Below are 15,683 nucleotides of genomic sequence, written 5' to 3'. Positions count from 1 at the left end.
TCAATGTATGTACTGGCTACTTCAGTTATCCCACTATGAGATTCACACAACTTTGATCTAACTTTCTTTGATTTAACACTGCAATTAAGAAGATTTGGTTCAAAGTAAAAGCTCATTGGTTGATGTTTTACACTGATGTGATAATGTTTACACAGATGTGCTTTGAAATCTTGATTACGGTGGATTTGGGGGTCCTACCACAAAACAGACTGCTGTTATTTGAAAGGTGAAAGAATATGGCATTTACCTGGTACAACCTTTAAGACAGTCAAGCAATATCCATTTGTAAAATGATTTATGTGATTCTTGTTTATAGCCAGTGTTTTTGGTTTAGTTCATATCTATCAAGAATAAACCATTTACTTTAAGGATCTTTTGTAACTTGGTTGAACAGGGTCAGTACTTAGGACTATTGTGTAGACAAAGGTATAGCTTTACTGCATTGAAGCACCTGCCAATAATTAGCAAAAAACCAATCCTTCAAAACAAATAAAGTGAAGTAGTCATATGTATCTTAATACATTGGTTTATGCTTTTACTGAATAGAACATGAAAATATGACTGAAGAACTAGTCTTTAGTGACTCTAAAACTTCTGTTCAGAGAAAGCATCTGCCAAATTAATTACTCAGCTGTCTGCCACTGAAAAATGTTAACAGAAGGATCTTGAACTTAACTGGTGATATCAAACAAAAGTATTATATACATATATATCACCTATTTACTTCAATGACTTATTATTTGAGAAATATACACAGGCATTTAAAATTTTTTAAAACTTTACGTGTTTCAAAATATATTAAGAATCATCACTGTTTTCTATTTCATTCTTTATATAATTGAAACATCAACAACCAAAAAATAGTGCGAAAGAAAATACAACTAAGAAGGAAATGCTTTTACACTGTAAAAAAAAAAAAAGCCCCACAGGCCATTTATCATTTATGACACAGATAATCATTTTCTATTCAATTCATGACAATTGAATAGCTATCTCATTTCAAACTATATGAATTTATTCTTAAACCTTACACTCAGGAATATATTTTATTACATTTTGTTGATTAAAAGTCCATGACCTCGGCTCACAATTTAAAACTTCCATGTATATGTAAGTCAGTCTTAGATATATCATATGCTATCAGAGTGAAGATGAACATTAAAGAGAACCTGGGAGGGGGAGGGGAGTGTTCCTAACCTAACCCTGATTATGTAAAGAAAATCCCCCATCTAAATGATAAAAGAAAAGAGTAATGCTTGTACATTTTATTAGTGTTTTAAAATTAGTGAGTTAAACTGTCAAAGCTTTGATTTTCCTTTCATGTGTGTCTGGGCAGGTCTAAGCCTCAGGTAACGCCCTTTTCCCTTCTCTCTCTCTCTTACCTTTCTTTGCACCTGTCCACTGCAGGCTCTCAGCAGCTCTCAAGGAGTTCAGTTCTCCTGTCTTTTCCTACTACCCAACCCCTCCTAGCCCCCCTTCCTTCCCTCCCTCTTTTCCTTCTATATACCTGCCAAGCTGGTCTCCTTTTAGCGGCGATCTATCACTGCAAAAGAGCTCACATCAAAGGCGAGTGCAAAGCAGCCGCCGAACAGCATCACGGTTGTTCCAAAGACAACCCTAAAAAGGGTCCTGGACTGCGCCTCCCAGAGTTGCTGGCTAGCTTTGGTTAAGTGTGGGAATGATTTTTGCGACTGTATGGACAGCGAGCCGTCAATGGCCCCTTTTGGTCACTCGTGAAGAGACAAACGTGTTGAGAGGAGGCCGGTTTAAGATTTCAAACAGAACCTCCCCAGCGCGCATGAAAGGACTTGATTAGCATATGTCAAGAGGACCCGCATATATACTCGGTGTGTATGTACACAGGACTCTGATCTGATCAGTTTGCGGAGTTGGAGCCCTAGCCCCCAGCCCCCCAGCCCTAGCACCAGTATCTACAGCGGCAGCTATAGATGTTTCTGCAAAGCCAGCAGTCGGCTCCCACGCACCCAAGGAGAGAAGATCACTCCAAGACATTGAAAGCTTTCCTGCTATCTCAGTGCAAAGTTCATTCAGCGAGCTCACAGGACTAACTGGGTTTTAACTTTTTGATATATATATATATTATTATTTTCTTTTCCCATTCACCTCCCCAGTCCTGCTACACTTTTTATTGGGGGGGGGGATCTTTTGTTTTCTGAATCCTCCTTTCCCTCTTGCCCCTCCATGGCTCCCTTAACCGAAGTTGGGGGCTACCTGGGCGGCCTGGAGGGTCTGGGCCAGCAGGTGGGCTCGCACTTCCTGCTGCCTCCTGCTGGGGAGCGGCCCCCTCTGCTGGGAGAGCGCCGGGGCGCCGCGGAGCGGGGCGCCCGCGGCGGGCCTGGGGCTGCAGAACTGGCGCACCTGCACGGCATCCTGCGCCGCCGGCAGCTCTATTGCCGCACTGGCTTCCACCTGCAGATTCTGCCCGACGGCAGCGTGCAGGGCACTCGGCAGGACCACAGCCTCTTCGGTATGTACTGACGCCCCAGCACCTCCCCCTCTCCCTCTACGTTCTTTTTCTCTACTCTGAACCCCCCCCCCCCCCCCGCTTGTCTCTGTAGGCTGTTGGAGCTTCTTCCGAGTCCTGGGAATCCTTCCGGTCTGAGGTGCACTCAGGAGTACAAGGGCCTGCTAGAGGCAGAGACAGGGAGGACTTTTCTGCTTGCTTCTGAGCAGTCTTTTAGCAGGTCTGCTGCTGCAGACGCTGGGGGCGGAGGGGCAATGGTGGGTACCACACACATACATTCTTTGCTTTTCTTCCTGCTGTCTCAGATGCCAAGACCTGGGCTGGGAATCACAACTGTTTAAGTATCTCTCTCTCTCTCTCTCTCTCTCTCTCTCTCTCTCTCTCTCTGTGTGTGTGTGTGTAGTACTCTTCTCAGGTAGTTTGTTTTGTTTTCTGTTTTTTGTTTTAATTCTCTATATTTTTCTCCAGTCTCTTCTCACATACAGAGAGAGAGAGACCACTGAACAAAAATTAGTAACAGGAAGCATTCTTCTTCTTTAAACACGCCCACAGTTGTGCAATTGATTGTCCATTCATGGCTATGGCTCAGAGGACTATTCGTGTAGGATGTGAACATTTACATGTCTACCTAAGAACTGTAAATGTTCACTTTCATAGGCAATGGATTAGTTTTTGTGGGCACTGTCGCTGTCAAGTTTGGTGGACTGCAGCAGTTCTATTTGAATGTGTGTAGTGTGGTTGGGGGGGGGATGACTAACCCTTCAGCCAAGGTTTGTTCTTTTTAAATTTTTTTAGAAGTTGTGCAACTCAAAAGCAAAGGTCTTGGTATTGAGCATAGTTAAGAGGAAATGGGAAAATGAAAGAAGATATGGGTGGGAACCTATAGCAACATGTTTCAGTATATCTTGAGCAGTGCCTATGTGTGAAATTAAAAGAAACAAGCTAATAGTTATTAAGGTAGGTTTTCTAAAATTGGGTTGGGAAATCATAATATCTCTGCTGTTAATTACTTTGTAACTGGCTGCACGTTTGGGAAGTACTCTGACCAGCCTGAGACCTAGTTTTCTGGTATGTACAGTTATGAGGTCAAATAAGTGATTTTTAAAAAGATGCTTTCTGCTGTTAAGGTCTCAGAATCTTTTTCCCATTGCTGAAGTTTCATTATGTCAGAGTTAACTGGATAGCATTCTCAAAGGATTTGGATCATCAAATTTGGGGTATTATTAAAGATATTTACCAATAGCATTGTGAAACTAAACAGTCCTTTAGTACTATCGAATTCTTGGACAATTTCATCTTCAAATGGTCCTCTGGAATCTTATCCTCAGCTACTTTTTTTTTTTAAACTTGTAGTACTCATTAAAACTTGGATAAGTGTAAATCTCTGTTGAGGTGCTTTAGTAACTCTCTAAATGTAGAAATGAGCATGTGGTGGTCATTTGGTAGCACTTAAAGGCTTAGAAAATTAACTTTAAAAAGCCCATATGTTTGTAGCTTCCATTGATCTCCAAATTCCCACTGACTATGAGTCAAGAGTGTCATGACCTAGTAGCCAACCTTGGGGTCAGTTTTGGAAAATGGTTTCTAAACTGAGATGGGTGAGATTCTGATTGTAAGGAACTATGCTGACACCAGGTGGCTCAATTCTCTCACCTTCAATTATTGTACTCCACTCGGTACAAAATTGCCCTCCAAAATAGCAGAAAATTAAGAATTGGATACAAAGTTAACAATGCCTGTAAGTGACATAGATAAAGTTTATGTAATACACAGATACCTCCCCTCCCACTATCATCTTGGAAACTCTGCATTTAAAACACTTGTAGTACAACTGCAATCTCTCCCAATAATAACAGTAGCTTCTTCCACTATCTTTATAAGGTCTACTTTTTGAGAGGAGATTAGTAAATATTTGCTGATTTGTTAACCTTTCTTTTTTTGTTGTTAAAAATTTCTTAAGCTAGGATATAATTACATTTTAAAATCATATTAGAATTATTTCACTAGCACCTTTTGAGCTTAACCTTGTGTAATTCTTTAGTAATTGCAATAATGTGACTTAGACTAAATTTGTGCTTGTTTAAAACATTTCCCACACTCTATGGGGGGAAGCTACATATCAGAGCAAAATATTTACTGTTACACAAAAGGAAGATAACCCAGATTAGATAGACAACCTGAAGGAGCTAGTAGACTCTATGCATTACAGTGCATCCTAGTGGCCTTTGTTGGCATAGACCTCATAAGTAGCTGGCTATAAGACTGTGCTCTATATGTATGCATTACATGCTTCTTTTTCTACTTGTCTTATTTTCCTAGACTTTAGTTATTAATTGTGAAATTATTCTACTATTTTTCTTTTAAACTTGTGTCATCAAAGTAATAATTTTGAAAGAGATTAAAACTGACTACTTCAGCTATTAAAGCTAATAACATTTTCAGTAACATACAAATTTGGAGGTGATTTAACAAAAATTCAAAATACTGTGTTTTAAAGTTTCAAAACCACATCAACAGAATATAAAAAGTGGTGCCAATGAGGCTAAAATAATTTTCTAAGTTATTTCTATATATGTAAGAAGTTTTTTTTTTTTTTTTTTTTGGCTAGTGGTACAGTATGAAGACTTTATCTAATACATAAACATGGAATCATTACTTTAAAAAAAGTTTAGCCTGAGATCAAACATTTTCCTTTAAAGGCTTTTCCTTTATTCTCCCCTATTCTCCATAGATTTGTCTGATGTGGTTGCATTGTGGGTTGACTCACCTGTTTATTATGATTTTGAAAAAGGCTGGCTTTGAAAATGATACCAGAAAGACAAAGCACCTCCAAGTCTTTTTATGGGACACTGGGCATTAGAAAATCTATCTAAAATCTGTGATTACCTCTTAAGGAAAGTTTTTCATGTCTACTCTTTGTTAAGGAATTAGCTTAGTTGCCACCTCATATTATAAATAAGAAAGACTTGTCAAATCTCATTTAAGAATCAAATGATTACAAATTACTATGTGGTATACTATTTCCTTGAGGAGAAAAAGGATCAGAATTAAAAAGTGTGGCTAAAATCTTGAAAAGGAACACAAAAACACATAACTCTTTTCCCATGAATACCTATAAGCTATTGCAAAAATTATTTGTACCTAGTTATACATGAGATTTTGGGTGTTGTTTGATGAAATTGAAATTAATGAGTATAGTTATTCCAGGAATATATTTAATACCCTATCTTTTTATGACTATATATTTTGACAACATAACAACCATAAGATGAGAGTTAAAATATGGCATTCCCTTGAGATGAGTATTAAAATGTACGTGGTTTATCATTTAATATAATGAAAAGAAAATCGTTTTAAGAAAAACTGATATTTTAGATCTATATTTTGCTTATATGGAAATGACACACATTTTATTGTATTTGAAAAACATATACATTTACAAATTTGAATTCTATTATACATTTTAATCAGTCCCTGCTTTTTGAGCAACAAAGCCATATTAATATAAATCAAATAGTTAAAGAGGATTAAGTTACATGTCAGTCACAGTGCACCTTTTGATTTGAATTTGATGTTCAATAGAATTTCATGTAATTGTACAGTTGAAAGTGTTGGATGAAATCCCATTAATACAGGTTCCTCTACCAATCATGTTTTGAGTTTTTATTTTTTGCTTATAACTGGAATTACTCACTAATGAATTTGGCAGTGAAAATAATTTTTTTTACTCCCAATTTTTGTATTTGTCATTATAACTACTATCTTATGGAGTCTGGGTTTCCCTGCTATATCTTAACTTTCCTCTCCCTTACACCCTCTGCTAAAGACATTGACTCTTTTAAGCTACAAAAAGAATATTTAGCAGTGTATTGTGTTGTAAGATCTTTGATAGCTTTAGTGTTCTAATGATCACCTAATATTTTCAAAGAGCTCATTTGAGTGGTTAGTAATCTATTATTTTAGAGCTTAAGTATCTATCTTTCTGTCAAACAATTGCTCAAAACAGAGTCCTCCATATTATCAAATAACTAGATTTAAAAAATTTCCCCATGTTCTTGAAATATCATATGTCTAATAGAATTTGTGCAATAAATTAGGAATAAGCCAAAATGAACATACTGACATTTCTAGAGCTTAGGAAGGACGGTGGTGGTAAAATTAAAAATGCACAAAGGAATGCAGTTCCTAGCATATTAAATACCTATATCTTTTAGCAATGTGTCTAAAGTTAAGGATAAGAAAAAGATAACAACATTAGTCCAAGTGGCAGGGTGGTGGTATGCCTTGTTGAGCACACTTGCTGCAATACACAAGGATCCAGGTTCAAGGTGGATTCCCACCTGCAAGAGTAAAAGCTTTGCAAGTGGAGAAGTACTGCTGTGGGTGTCTCTCTTTCTCTCTCCCTCTCTATCTTCCCCTTTCTTCTCATTATTTCCTTTGTATTTATCCAATAAATAAATAAATAAAATGAAAATAATGTACTGCTCTTAAAAATGGGAATAAAAACACTAGTCCAAAAGTTAGTGTATGCAAAGAAAATGAGTAAAGATTAAGGAAGTTGCTTTTTAATTATAGTATATTAATACATTAAGTAGAATATTTTGGATACTAATTTATTCATTAATGAAAGTGATGATAGAAAGTTGACATCAAAATCTACTTATGTGTTTGTTACTTGGTTATCACAATTAATAAATTATAGTCATTTTTACTTCTTTAAGCTATAAATATAATTTATTTTTAAGAGTCATGTGACAGGAAAAAGCATATTAAAATTTATTATCTTTATTTATTTATCAGATAGAGACTGCCAGAAATTGAGAGGGTAGGGGGAGATAGAGTGGGAGAGAGATACAGAGACACCTGCAGCACTGCTTCACTACTTGTAAAGCTTACCCCCTGCAGGTGGGGACTGGGGGCTCAAACCTGGGTCTTTGTGCATAGTAACATGTGTGCTCAACCAGGTGTGCCACCACCTGGCCCAACAGCATATTATCTTAACTATAAAGCTTTAAAACTACTGTACTATCCTTAATAAATAGTTTCCTCAAGAGGAAACATGGAATTATATCTCAGAAGATAGGTTTTCAAGTATTGATGAGTTGTTTCATTTATGTAAAATCACATACTTCAAACAAATCAGTAAACCTGTTTGAGCTGCATCTTCTTCCTCCCTCCTTCCCTTCTTAGGTTGGAGGTTAAGCACTAGTACTCAGCACCCTGAAGCCTCCTCCTGCGCCCACTGGAGCACTGATTGTTTGGACCACAGTTTCTTTATATGCAAAAGAGAATAATAATATTTTCCACACCTATCTAAAGGTGTTTTTTTTTGAGGACCAGATGGAAAAAATATGAACATAAACTCTTTATGAATTGTAACATGTTGATATAACTATACTAGATGTTAAGCTTGACTTGACTTATAGTAAAAATATAATTAATAAACATAGTTATAATTAACTACTGAAATAATGGGTATAGGAACACTAATTTATAATTTTCTTAGCTTCCAATCTTGAGTACCTATGTATACTAATGTATGGTATAATTCATTTCCAAGTTTTGAATGCCCATATATGTGGTAGCCTTTAGAACTTCTCTGGAGGGAAACATTTCATACATTTTGCATATGAGGAGACTCAAGCTAGAGTAAAAGACTTGCTTAGTCTGACTATATATTAAATTATTGAAGTAGAATTAAAACCTAGGTCTTCCTGACTTAAAGTGTAGTATGCTTGAAATTGTATACTGTTGAATAATATTTTTTTAAAATTTCAGTTTTCAAATGATTTATTAAGTATAATGGGCATTGTAGAAAGACTATTTTGGAGAATCTTCCAATGGAGGGATGGGATATAGAACTCTGGTGGTGGGACTTCTATGGTCTTGTACCCCTCTTATCCTACATTTGTGTCAATCATTATTAAATCAATAAAAATTATGGATAAAAAGTCGTAAAGCAGTGCTGCAAGTCTCTCTCTCCCTCTATATCTCCCCTTCCCCCTCTCTCTCCCTTTTCCCTCCCTGTCTCTCTCTATCTCCCTTTTCTATGTCTCTATCCCAAGTAAATAAAAATGTCTTTTAACAAGTAAAAAAAAATAAAAAGACTATTCTACAGTACTTAGGAATTTATAAAAGACTTCCACACTATATACTTATGTTTATTAATATCAGGTATACTGCTACTAGTATTTAAATTTCCATTTATCATATTTTAATTAATAAACACAATTTATTATTTTGTTTGTATATTTAGGTATCCTGGAATTCATCAGTGTGGCAGTAGGACTGGTCAGTATTAGAGGTGTGGACAGCGGTCTTTATCTTGGAATGAACGAAAAAGGAGAACTCTACGGATCAGTAAGTATTGCTTAGAAACTATAATTCTTGAAACAATGACTATTTTATCTCCCATAATGCTCATCAGAATAATATGCATATGTAAAAACTAAAAATATATTTCTGTAAAATTTTCTTGTGCTGAGCAGTAGAGTAGCTCATTCTCAAATTTTCTTTTAAGTTTTTTATTATTATTTTTGTCATAGATACCAGGTTATCACTGGGGCTTGGAACATGTACAATCACTGCACCTTTTTAATGGTCATTTTTAAGACATGGAAAGAAACTGAATGGGAGGGGGAGAAAAGAGAGAGGGAGGGAAGGAGGGAGGGAGGGAAGAAGGGAGGAAGGGAGAGAGAGAGAGAGAGAGAGAGAGAGAGAGAGGAGACAGACTGACTTGTAGTAATGGTCCACTACCCACTACATGTGAGCTTTTCCTACCGCTACTGGGCACTCAGACCTGTGTCATTATGTATGGTATATGTTCTACTCTGTGTGCCACCACTTGGCCCCTCATTTTCACTTTTAAACCCCAAGCCTTTATTATCTTCAGTTTAGTAATTTTTCTTGTTTGTTACTCTGGATATTTCTTTTCTATATACTTGGATCCTTTATACTAGAAACAGAAAAGTACCAATTAATATACATTCATGAAGTGCTAATTTTGTCTACCTACTATCATCATGGCTAAGTACATATCATTTACTTGTTGACCTTCCCACTATATGAGAAATGAATGGAATATATATATATATATATATTGTCTCCAGGTTTATTGCTGGGGCTCAGTGCCTGCACTAGGAATTCACTGCTCCTGGAGGTCATTTTTTTCCCCTTTTGATGCCCTTGTTGTTTAACATTATTACTATTATTGTTGTTATTGCTGTCATTGTTGTTGGATAGGACAGAGAGAATTTGAGAGAGGATGGGAAGATAGAGATGAGGAGAGAAAGAAAGATAGACACCTGCAGACCTGCTTCACCACTCGTGAAGCGACCTCCCTGAAAAGTGGGGAGCTGGGGGGCTCGAACTGGGATCTTTATGCCAGTCCCTGCCTTTGATTCATGTGCGCTTAACCCACTGCACTACTGCCTGGCCTCCGAGTGAATAATGTTTTAGGAAGCTGTAATAATTTAAAGTGGCAATTAAAATAGTTCTGTCATGTCTGTAGTCTTGATAATTTTAGTAGCTATGAGTTTACACAGCTTGTATATTATACTATAAAAACTTGCTTGAGCAAGTTTTAACTTGCCACTGAGGATAAGTACTTATTTATGAGTCTGTTACAAATGTATTAAAATTGGAATTAAAGTAAACTTTACAGGTTAGGATGTAATCATTATGAGAAATATTTTATTATAGAACAAAGTAGGAACAGGAATTAGAGAACAGGGCAGTATAAAACTCAACCTCAGGTATAATGTAGATTTTCTCCTTCACTGACAATTGGTGAGGTATAAATATGTATCAATATGTGCCACTCTTCTAGCCATCTTATATGAAATATCATCTTAAAACCAAAGTCTTTGTAACTGTTTCCAAGATATTTTAATTTTTGTACTTTAGTGGATAGGACTGTTTGTTACTTTCTTTTTCTTAAAGCCATACTTGAGACTATGATATATAGTTAAAATCTCAATATACACTGAGAAAAATCAATCATAATGTTTCAGGAAATAGAATAATATCTGTCCTTTCTAAGGATAAAACTTGTCTTTTTCTAGTCTTCTTGTCAATTCAGAGAATTGTAAAAATTTAAGTAATTGTATAATAAGGTATAAGAGAATTACAGCATCTAATTATATATGATATATTGAAAGAGAAATCAAGATAACCTCCTTCTTTATATATGTGTTGGACTTAAACCAATTGTAGTCAATTTCTTAGGATAATTTATAGTGTATTTTGAAAAATAAGAAATAACTGGTAATTTACTAGAATCCAGATAAAAGATGATCATGTAGAATGTATTATCAAACAAATTCATAAGGGGAAGGTATATGATTTGTATTATGACTTGAATTAGGAATTTAATTATTAGTATGATGGAGAAATATTTCAAGTTGATAGTGGAGATTTGCTATATAGAACTTTGGAACTTAATGCTAGAACAAAATAAACTATAGACTTGTTTGGTGGTAATGATGGTAACAGGAGATAATATGGAACAAAACAAGGTTTAGAATTTCAGAAGCTCTTAAAAGAAAGGTCTTAAAAGAAGTTTAGTTTCCTTACTATATCTTTGGAAAAAAACATTTTTTTTGATAATTGACATTTAAGTCAAAGTTCTTTGAATTAAGATGATGGATGGATTGATTTGAGAGAATTTAAAATAATGTAAATCTAAAGCAAAAAATGAACCTTATACTCCTTAACAAAGATAGTGGTGTAGATAAAGAAATAAAGTTGACTTTCTAAAGGAAATTAGCTCAATTTTTTATATATACATATTCATGTTTATTGCTATGATAAATATACATATTACCAGAACACTGCTCAGCTCTGGTTTACCCAGGGATTGAATCCTGGAGCTAGAGCCTCAGGCTTGGAGGTCATTAGCATAACCATTATGTTGTATCCCCAGCCCTATTCAAGGATATATTTTTAATCATAGTTTTCTCTCTTCTCCCCTCCAGGAGAAACTGACTTCTGAATGTATTTTTAGGGAACAATTTGAAGAGAATTGGTATAATACTTATTCCTCCAACATATATAAGCATGGAGATACTGGCCGTAGGTATTTTGTGGCACTTAATAAGGATGGAACTCCACGAGATGGTGCCAGATCCAAAAGACATCAAAAGTTTACACATTTCCTCCCTAGACCTGTGGATCCAGAAAGAGTTCCTGAATTATACAAGGATATACTTTTGTACAATTGACGTGTGATACTGTCTTTCCTGAAGAATTAAAGCCACAGCCATTCTTTCATATCACAGTTACCATCATAAAACAGCAATCCTGGAATATATTCAGAATGTTATGGAGTCTATTTTTTCATTAGGAAATTGTGTTTGACAAGAATCTTGAGAAAAATAAGTCTTTGACTTGAAATGTATCAAGATTTCTCTTTATGAGTGGATTAAGTTCCCTTAGGTATACTTACTCAGCCCAGTAGATGAAAGCTGAAAACCTATTAATCTGTGGAAAATGGGAATGCCACCTAGTTTGCTGCTGGTGCCTCTCTTCTGGATTATGTTTACTTTATAAATTACACTACATAGATACTTCACGTTGAAGAAATGGATTGATATAGTTGACCAAGACAATTGCTACATGAATTTTGAGAAATTTGTAGGATTTTGCAGGTTATGTTTGTCATTAATATGTAAAAAGCCTGGATGAAACATGGACTGTGTGACATGCTATACAACAAGATGTAACATTTTTAAAGGATGGACCTATTTATACATTTCAATTTGCAAATATTTATTATATATTTATTTATTAAAGAGCTTATTTTTTACTGGTATATGAAGATAATACAAAGAAAAAAAAACAACAAAAATTCTTTTATTGTGCCATTATTTTATTGTGGTGTCTCAGGTTGCGAAGAAGACATCATTATTAAATTAGATTAAAAAGAATAAGATCTTGAATTTCTTTTTAAACTAAAGTATAGCATAGAGATTATATATTTTTGCAGGCAATTGCATTCTAAATGTAACATTGGTTCATTTGGCATAGGAAAATATTTTATAAATTTGTATTGAATACAACACACATTCAAAAGGAAATTAAACATTTTCAACTTTATGTTTTGGTTTCATTACTTTTTAGGTGAAAATTATTGTACTTACATGGCATACTTTAACATTCTAAGTTTCTTAGAGGAAAACTCTGGCGTTTAGAAAACTTATACCGCTGAAAATTACTAAACATTATAAATGATTTATACTTAGTTATTTATTCAGTAACGATAAATGAACATTTGTCTTACTATTATTATTAAATAAGTAAGTCTTTATGGTAACATCATTAAGAATGATAAGCCCTCATCTACCTGAGTATAGAATCTTTTCCATTATATTTCTTGGTAAGTTATCAGTTCAGATAATCATTAATGCTCAGCTCTAAGAAAAGATGGTACTTGCATCATAGAATGTAATATCTGTTAATAGCAATAGATGGTAAACAAGTGAACAATTAAGCTACATAATTATAAATTGCCATGTGATCTGTCTGAAAAACAAGGTTAGGACAGAAAAACAAGAATACATTTAGAAATAATGAGTGAGAAAAGGCTTCTCCAAGGAGGTGTTATTTCTGATGACCCTGAAATGTGAAAAACCTGGTCAGGCTAAAATAACAAAAACAAAACAAAACAAAACAAACAAACAAACAAACAAAAACTTGCTGGAAGAATACTGATAGCCTGGAAAGTTTAAGGTGAAACCATTATGGCTAGATATTTTTTTGTTTTTGAGTTTCTGGAGTGAGTGACACATGAATTTTGAAAATTATGTAGATACAAATTCTTTATGCTCTTAAAAGCTTTTTTTAAAAAAATTTTTATTTTTTATTTTTATTTTTTTTAATATTTATTTTATTTATTTATTCCCTTTTGTTGCCCTTGTTGTTTTTTATTGTTGTAGCTATTATTGTTGTCGTTGTTGGATAGGACAGAGAGAAATGGAGAGAGGAGGGGAAGACAGAGAGGAGGAGAGAAAGATAGACACCTGCAGACCTGCTTCACTACCCGTGAAGCGACTCCCCTGCAGGTGGGGAGCCGGGGTTTGAACCAGAATCCTTATGTCGGTCCTTGTGCTTTGCGCCACCTGTGCTTAACCCGCTGCGCTACAGCCCGACTCCCCTCTTAAAAGCTTTTTTAAAAAGCATTATTTGCTCCTGTCCAACAGTTGTCATTTAGACTACTCTTTTTAAAAATCACTTTACTGAGGAAATTTTCATTTACATGGTTGTTGTCATGGTGAAACAGTTTCGCATCTCCCCAAAATTGATGTCAACAAACCTCACTCTGCACCCAATAGTCATCCTCTACCATAGGCACTGCATTCCCAACTTCCTTTACTAGCTATTTCCTGTCTTCCTTATTTCGAGTCTCTAGACTTGTTGCAAAAGAAGACAATTCATAAAGGTTACATCCTGTATCATGTCCAATCTATGAGTGAGGTTAATATGGTATTCATTCTTTTTCTGGCTTATTTCACCTAATATGATTATCTGTAGTTCTATATGTTGTAGTAAAAGAGACAATTTCATAATTTCTTACAGATATACATATATATATATATATATATATATATATATATATATATATTCCTTAACTTCATGTGTTTCATGTGTTTTTGGACAGTAGAGTCAGTGTCACTATTCTTGAGAGTAACAATCATTGTTGGGGATTTGGTAACATCTGCTACCAGTTCCCTTCATGGAAGGCCTGGTGTAACACTGATTAGCATGACTCAGAATAGTAGGCTTTCTAATGTGTAGGTCTGCCTTAAGGTCTGAAAAATAGCTATTTTAGCAGTTTACCAGGTAATGTTGATGTGATTAGTCTGATGACCACACTTTGAGACCCATTAGAGTAGTATTTCTCAAACTCTATATACATGGTCACCTAGGAGACCTTATTAAATAGTTGATATCATAAACAATACGTCTCAATTGGGGTCTCAGATTTTTACATTTCTAACAATGTTCCAGATGATAATTGATATTACTAGGCTGCAGGCCACACTTTGAATGACAATACAGCCTGTTGCTTTAATCTTGTGTATTGAGTTGAGTGTACACAGTTACCATGTGTAAGGTCTTGGATTTAAGCCCCCAGTCCTTACCTGTAGGGGGAAACTTCATGAACAGTGAAGAAGTGCTTAAAGTGTCTTTCTCCTTCTCTGTCTCCCCCTTCCCTCTTAATTTCTCTCCTATCAAGTAAAGAAATTTCTCTCCTATCAAGAAAGAGGGGCGGGAGATGATGGTGGATGTGTTAAACAGGCACTTAGCCTCTGTGATAATTTTATTGACAAAAAAAAAAAAAACAGAAAAGAGAAAACAATATGGAGTTATTTCTATTAGTTTTATTCCACTTAGAAAAAAAGTTAATGTGCATATGTGAAGTAAGGGTCTGGAGTTTCACCTGAGTATGACATGGAAATGTGAGCTTACATGTGGGACTTGTATGTGTATCTGAGAATATGTAAAGTGAAAGACAAAGAATTGTCTCATTTCAAAGCCTCTTGGTATAAAAAGTATCAAAATCATAGTAAAAGTGGTTATTAATAATGACTTAGTAATCTTCAGGATAAATAATTTCTACTTTTACCTATTGTAAATAAAACACAGTTTTGACTCAAGGTTTGATACCTCTATTGAAGGTGCATAACCTGAAATAAACATTATGGATGTATTTCAACTACTTTGCAAAATGATGCTAGTGTCTAACTAGAGGTTAGACTAGAGGTCTTATTAAAAATAAAAGATAAGATCCAATGATCAAAGATGGTCCTCAATATGTATTGTTACCCAATCACAATTACTTTTGAGATATGACAGGAATATGTCTTTTTTTTCTTTTTGTTATTGACACCTGCAGAGATTTGAGGTATTAAAATGACTGAAATTATGATTCCAAAAACTTTAAAGAAAAATAGGAAGCAATATCACTTAAAAGTTTACATTTAAATTTTGGTAGTTTTTATACACACACGTACACACACACCATCAAGGTCTCTGGTATGCACTGACACCCACACCACACCACACCACACCACACCACACCACACCACACCACACCACACCACACCACACCACACCACACCACACCACACCACACCACACCACACCACACCACACCACACCACACCACACCACACCACACCACACCACACCACACCAC

The 15,683-nt window shown here is 35.2% G+C and overlaps 1 protein-coding gene across 1 annotated transcript; it reads left to right on the top strand.

The window, feature by feature from the left end:
• Positions 1-2,124: 2,124 nt before the first annotated feature.
• On the top strand, positions 2,125-12,000 carry FGF20 (fibroblast growth factor 20). Its single transcript, XM_007516277.2, has 3 exons — positions 2,125-2,488; positions 8,742-8,845; positions 11,461-12,000. Exons 1-3 carry the CDS (start codon positions 2,203-2,205, stop codon positions 11,704-11,706), a joined length of 636 nt encoding a protein of 211 aa, XP_007516339.1. The 5' UTR covers positions 2,125-2,202; the 3' UTR covers positions 11,707-12,000.
• Positions 12,001-15,683: the final 3,683 nt, after the last annotated feature.

The sequence above is a fragment of the Erinaceus europaeus genome, chromosome 2 (assembly GCF_950295315.1).
Source record: "Erinaceus europaeus chromosome 2, mEriEur2.1, whole genome shotgun sequence".
Taxonomy (NCBI): Eukaryota; Metazoa; Chordata; class Mammalia; order Eulipotyphla; family Erinaceidae; genus Erinaceus; species Erinaceus europaeus.
Note: the sequence above shows the minus strand (reverse complement) of the source record. Positions and strands in the feature narration are given on the sequence as shown.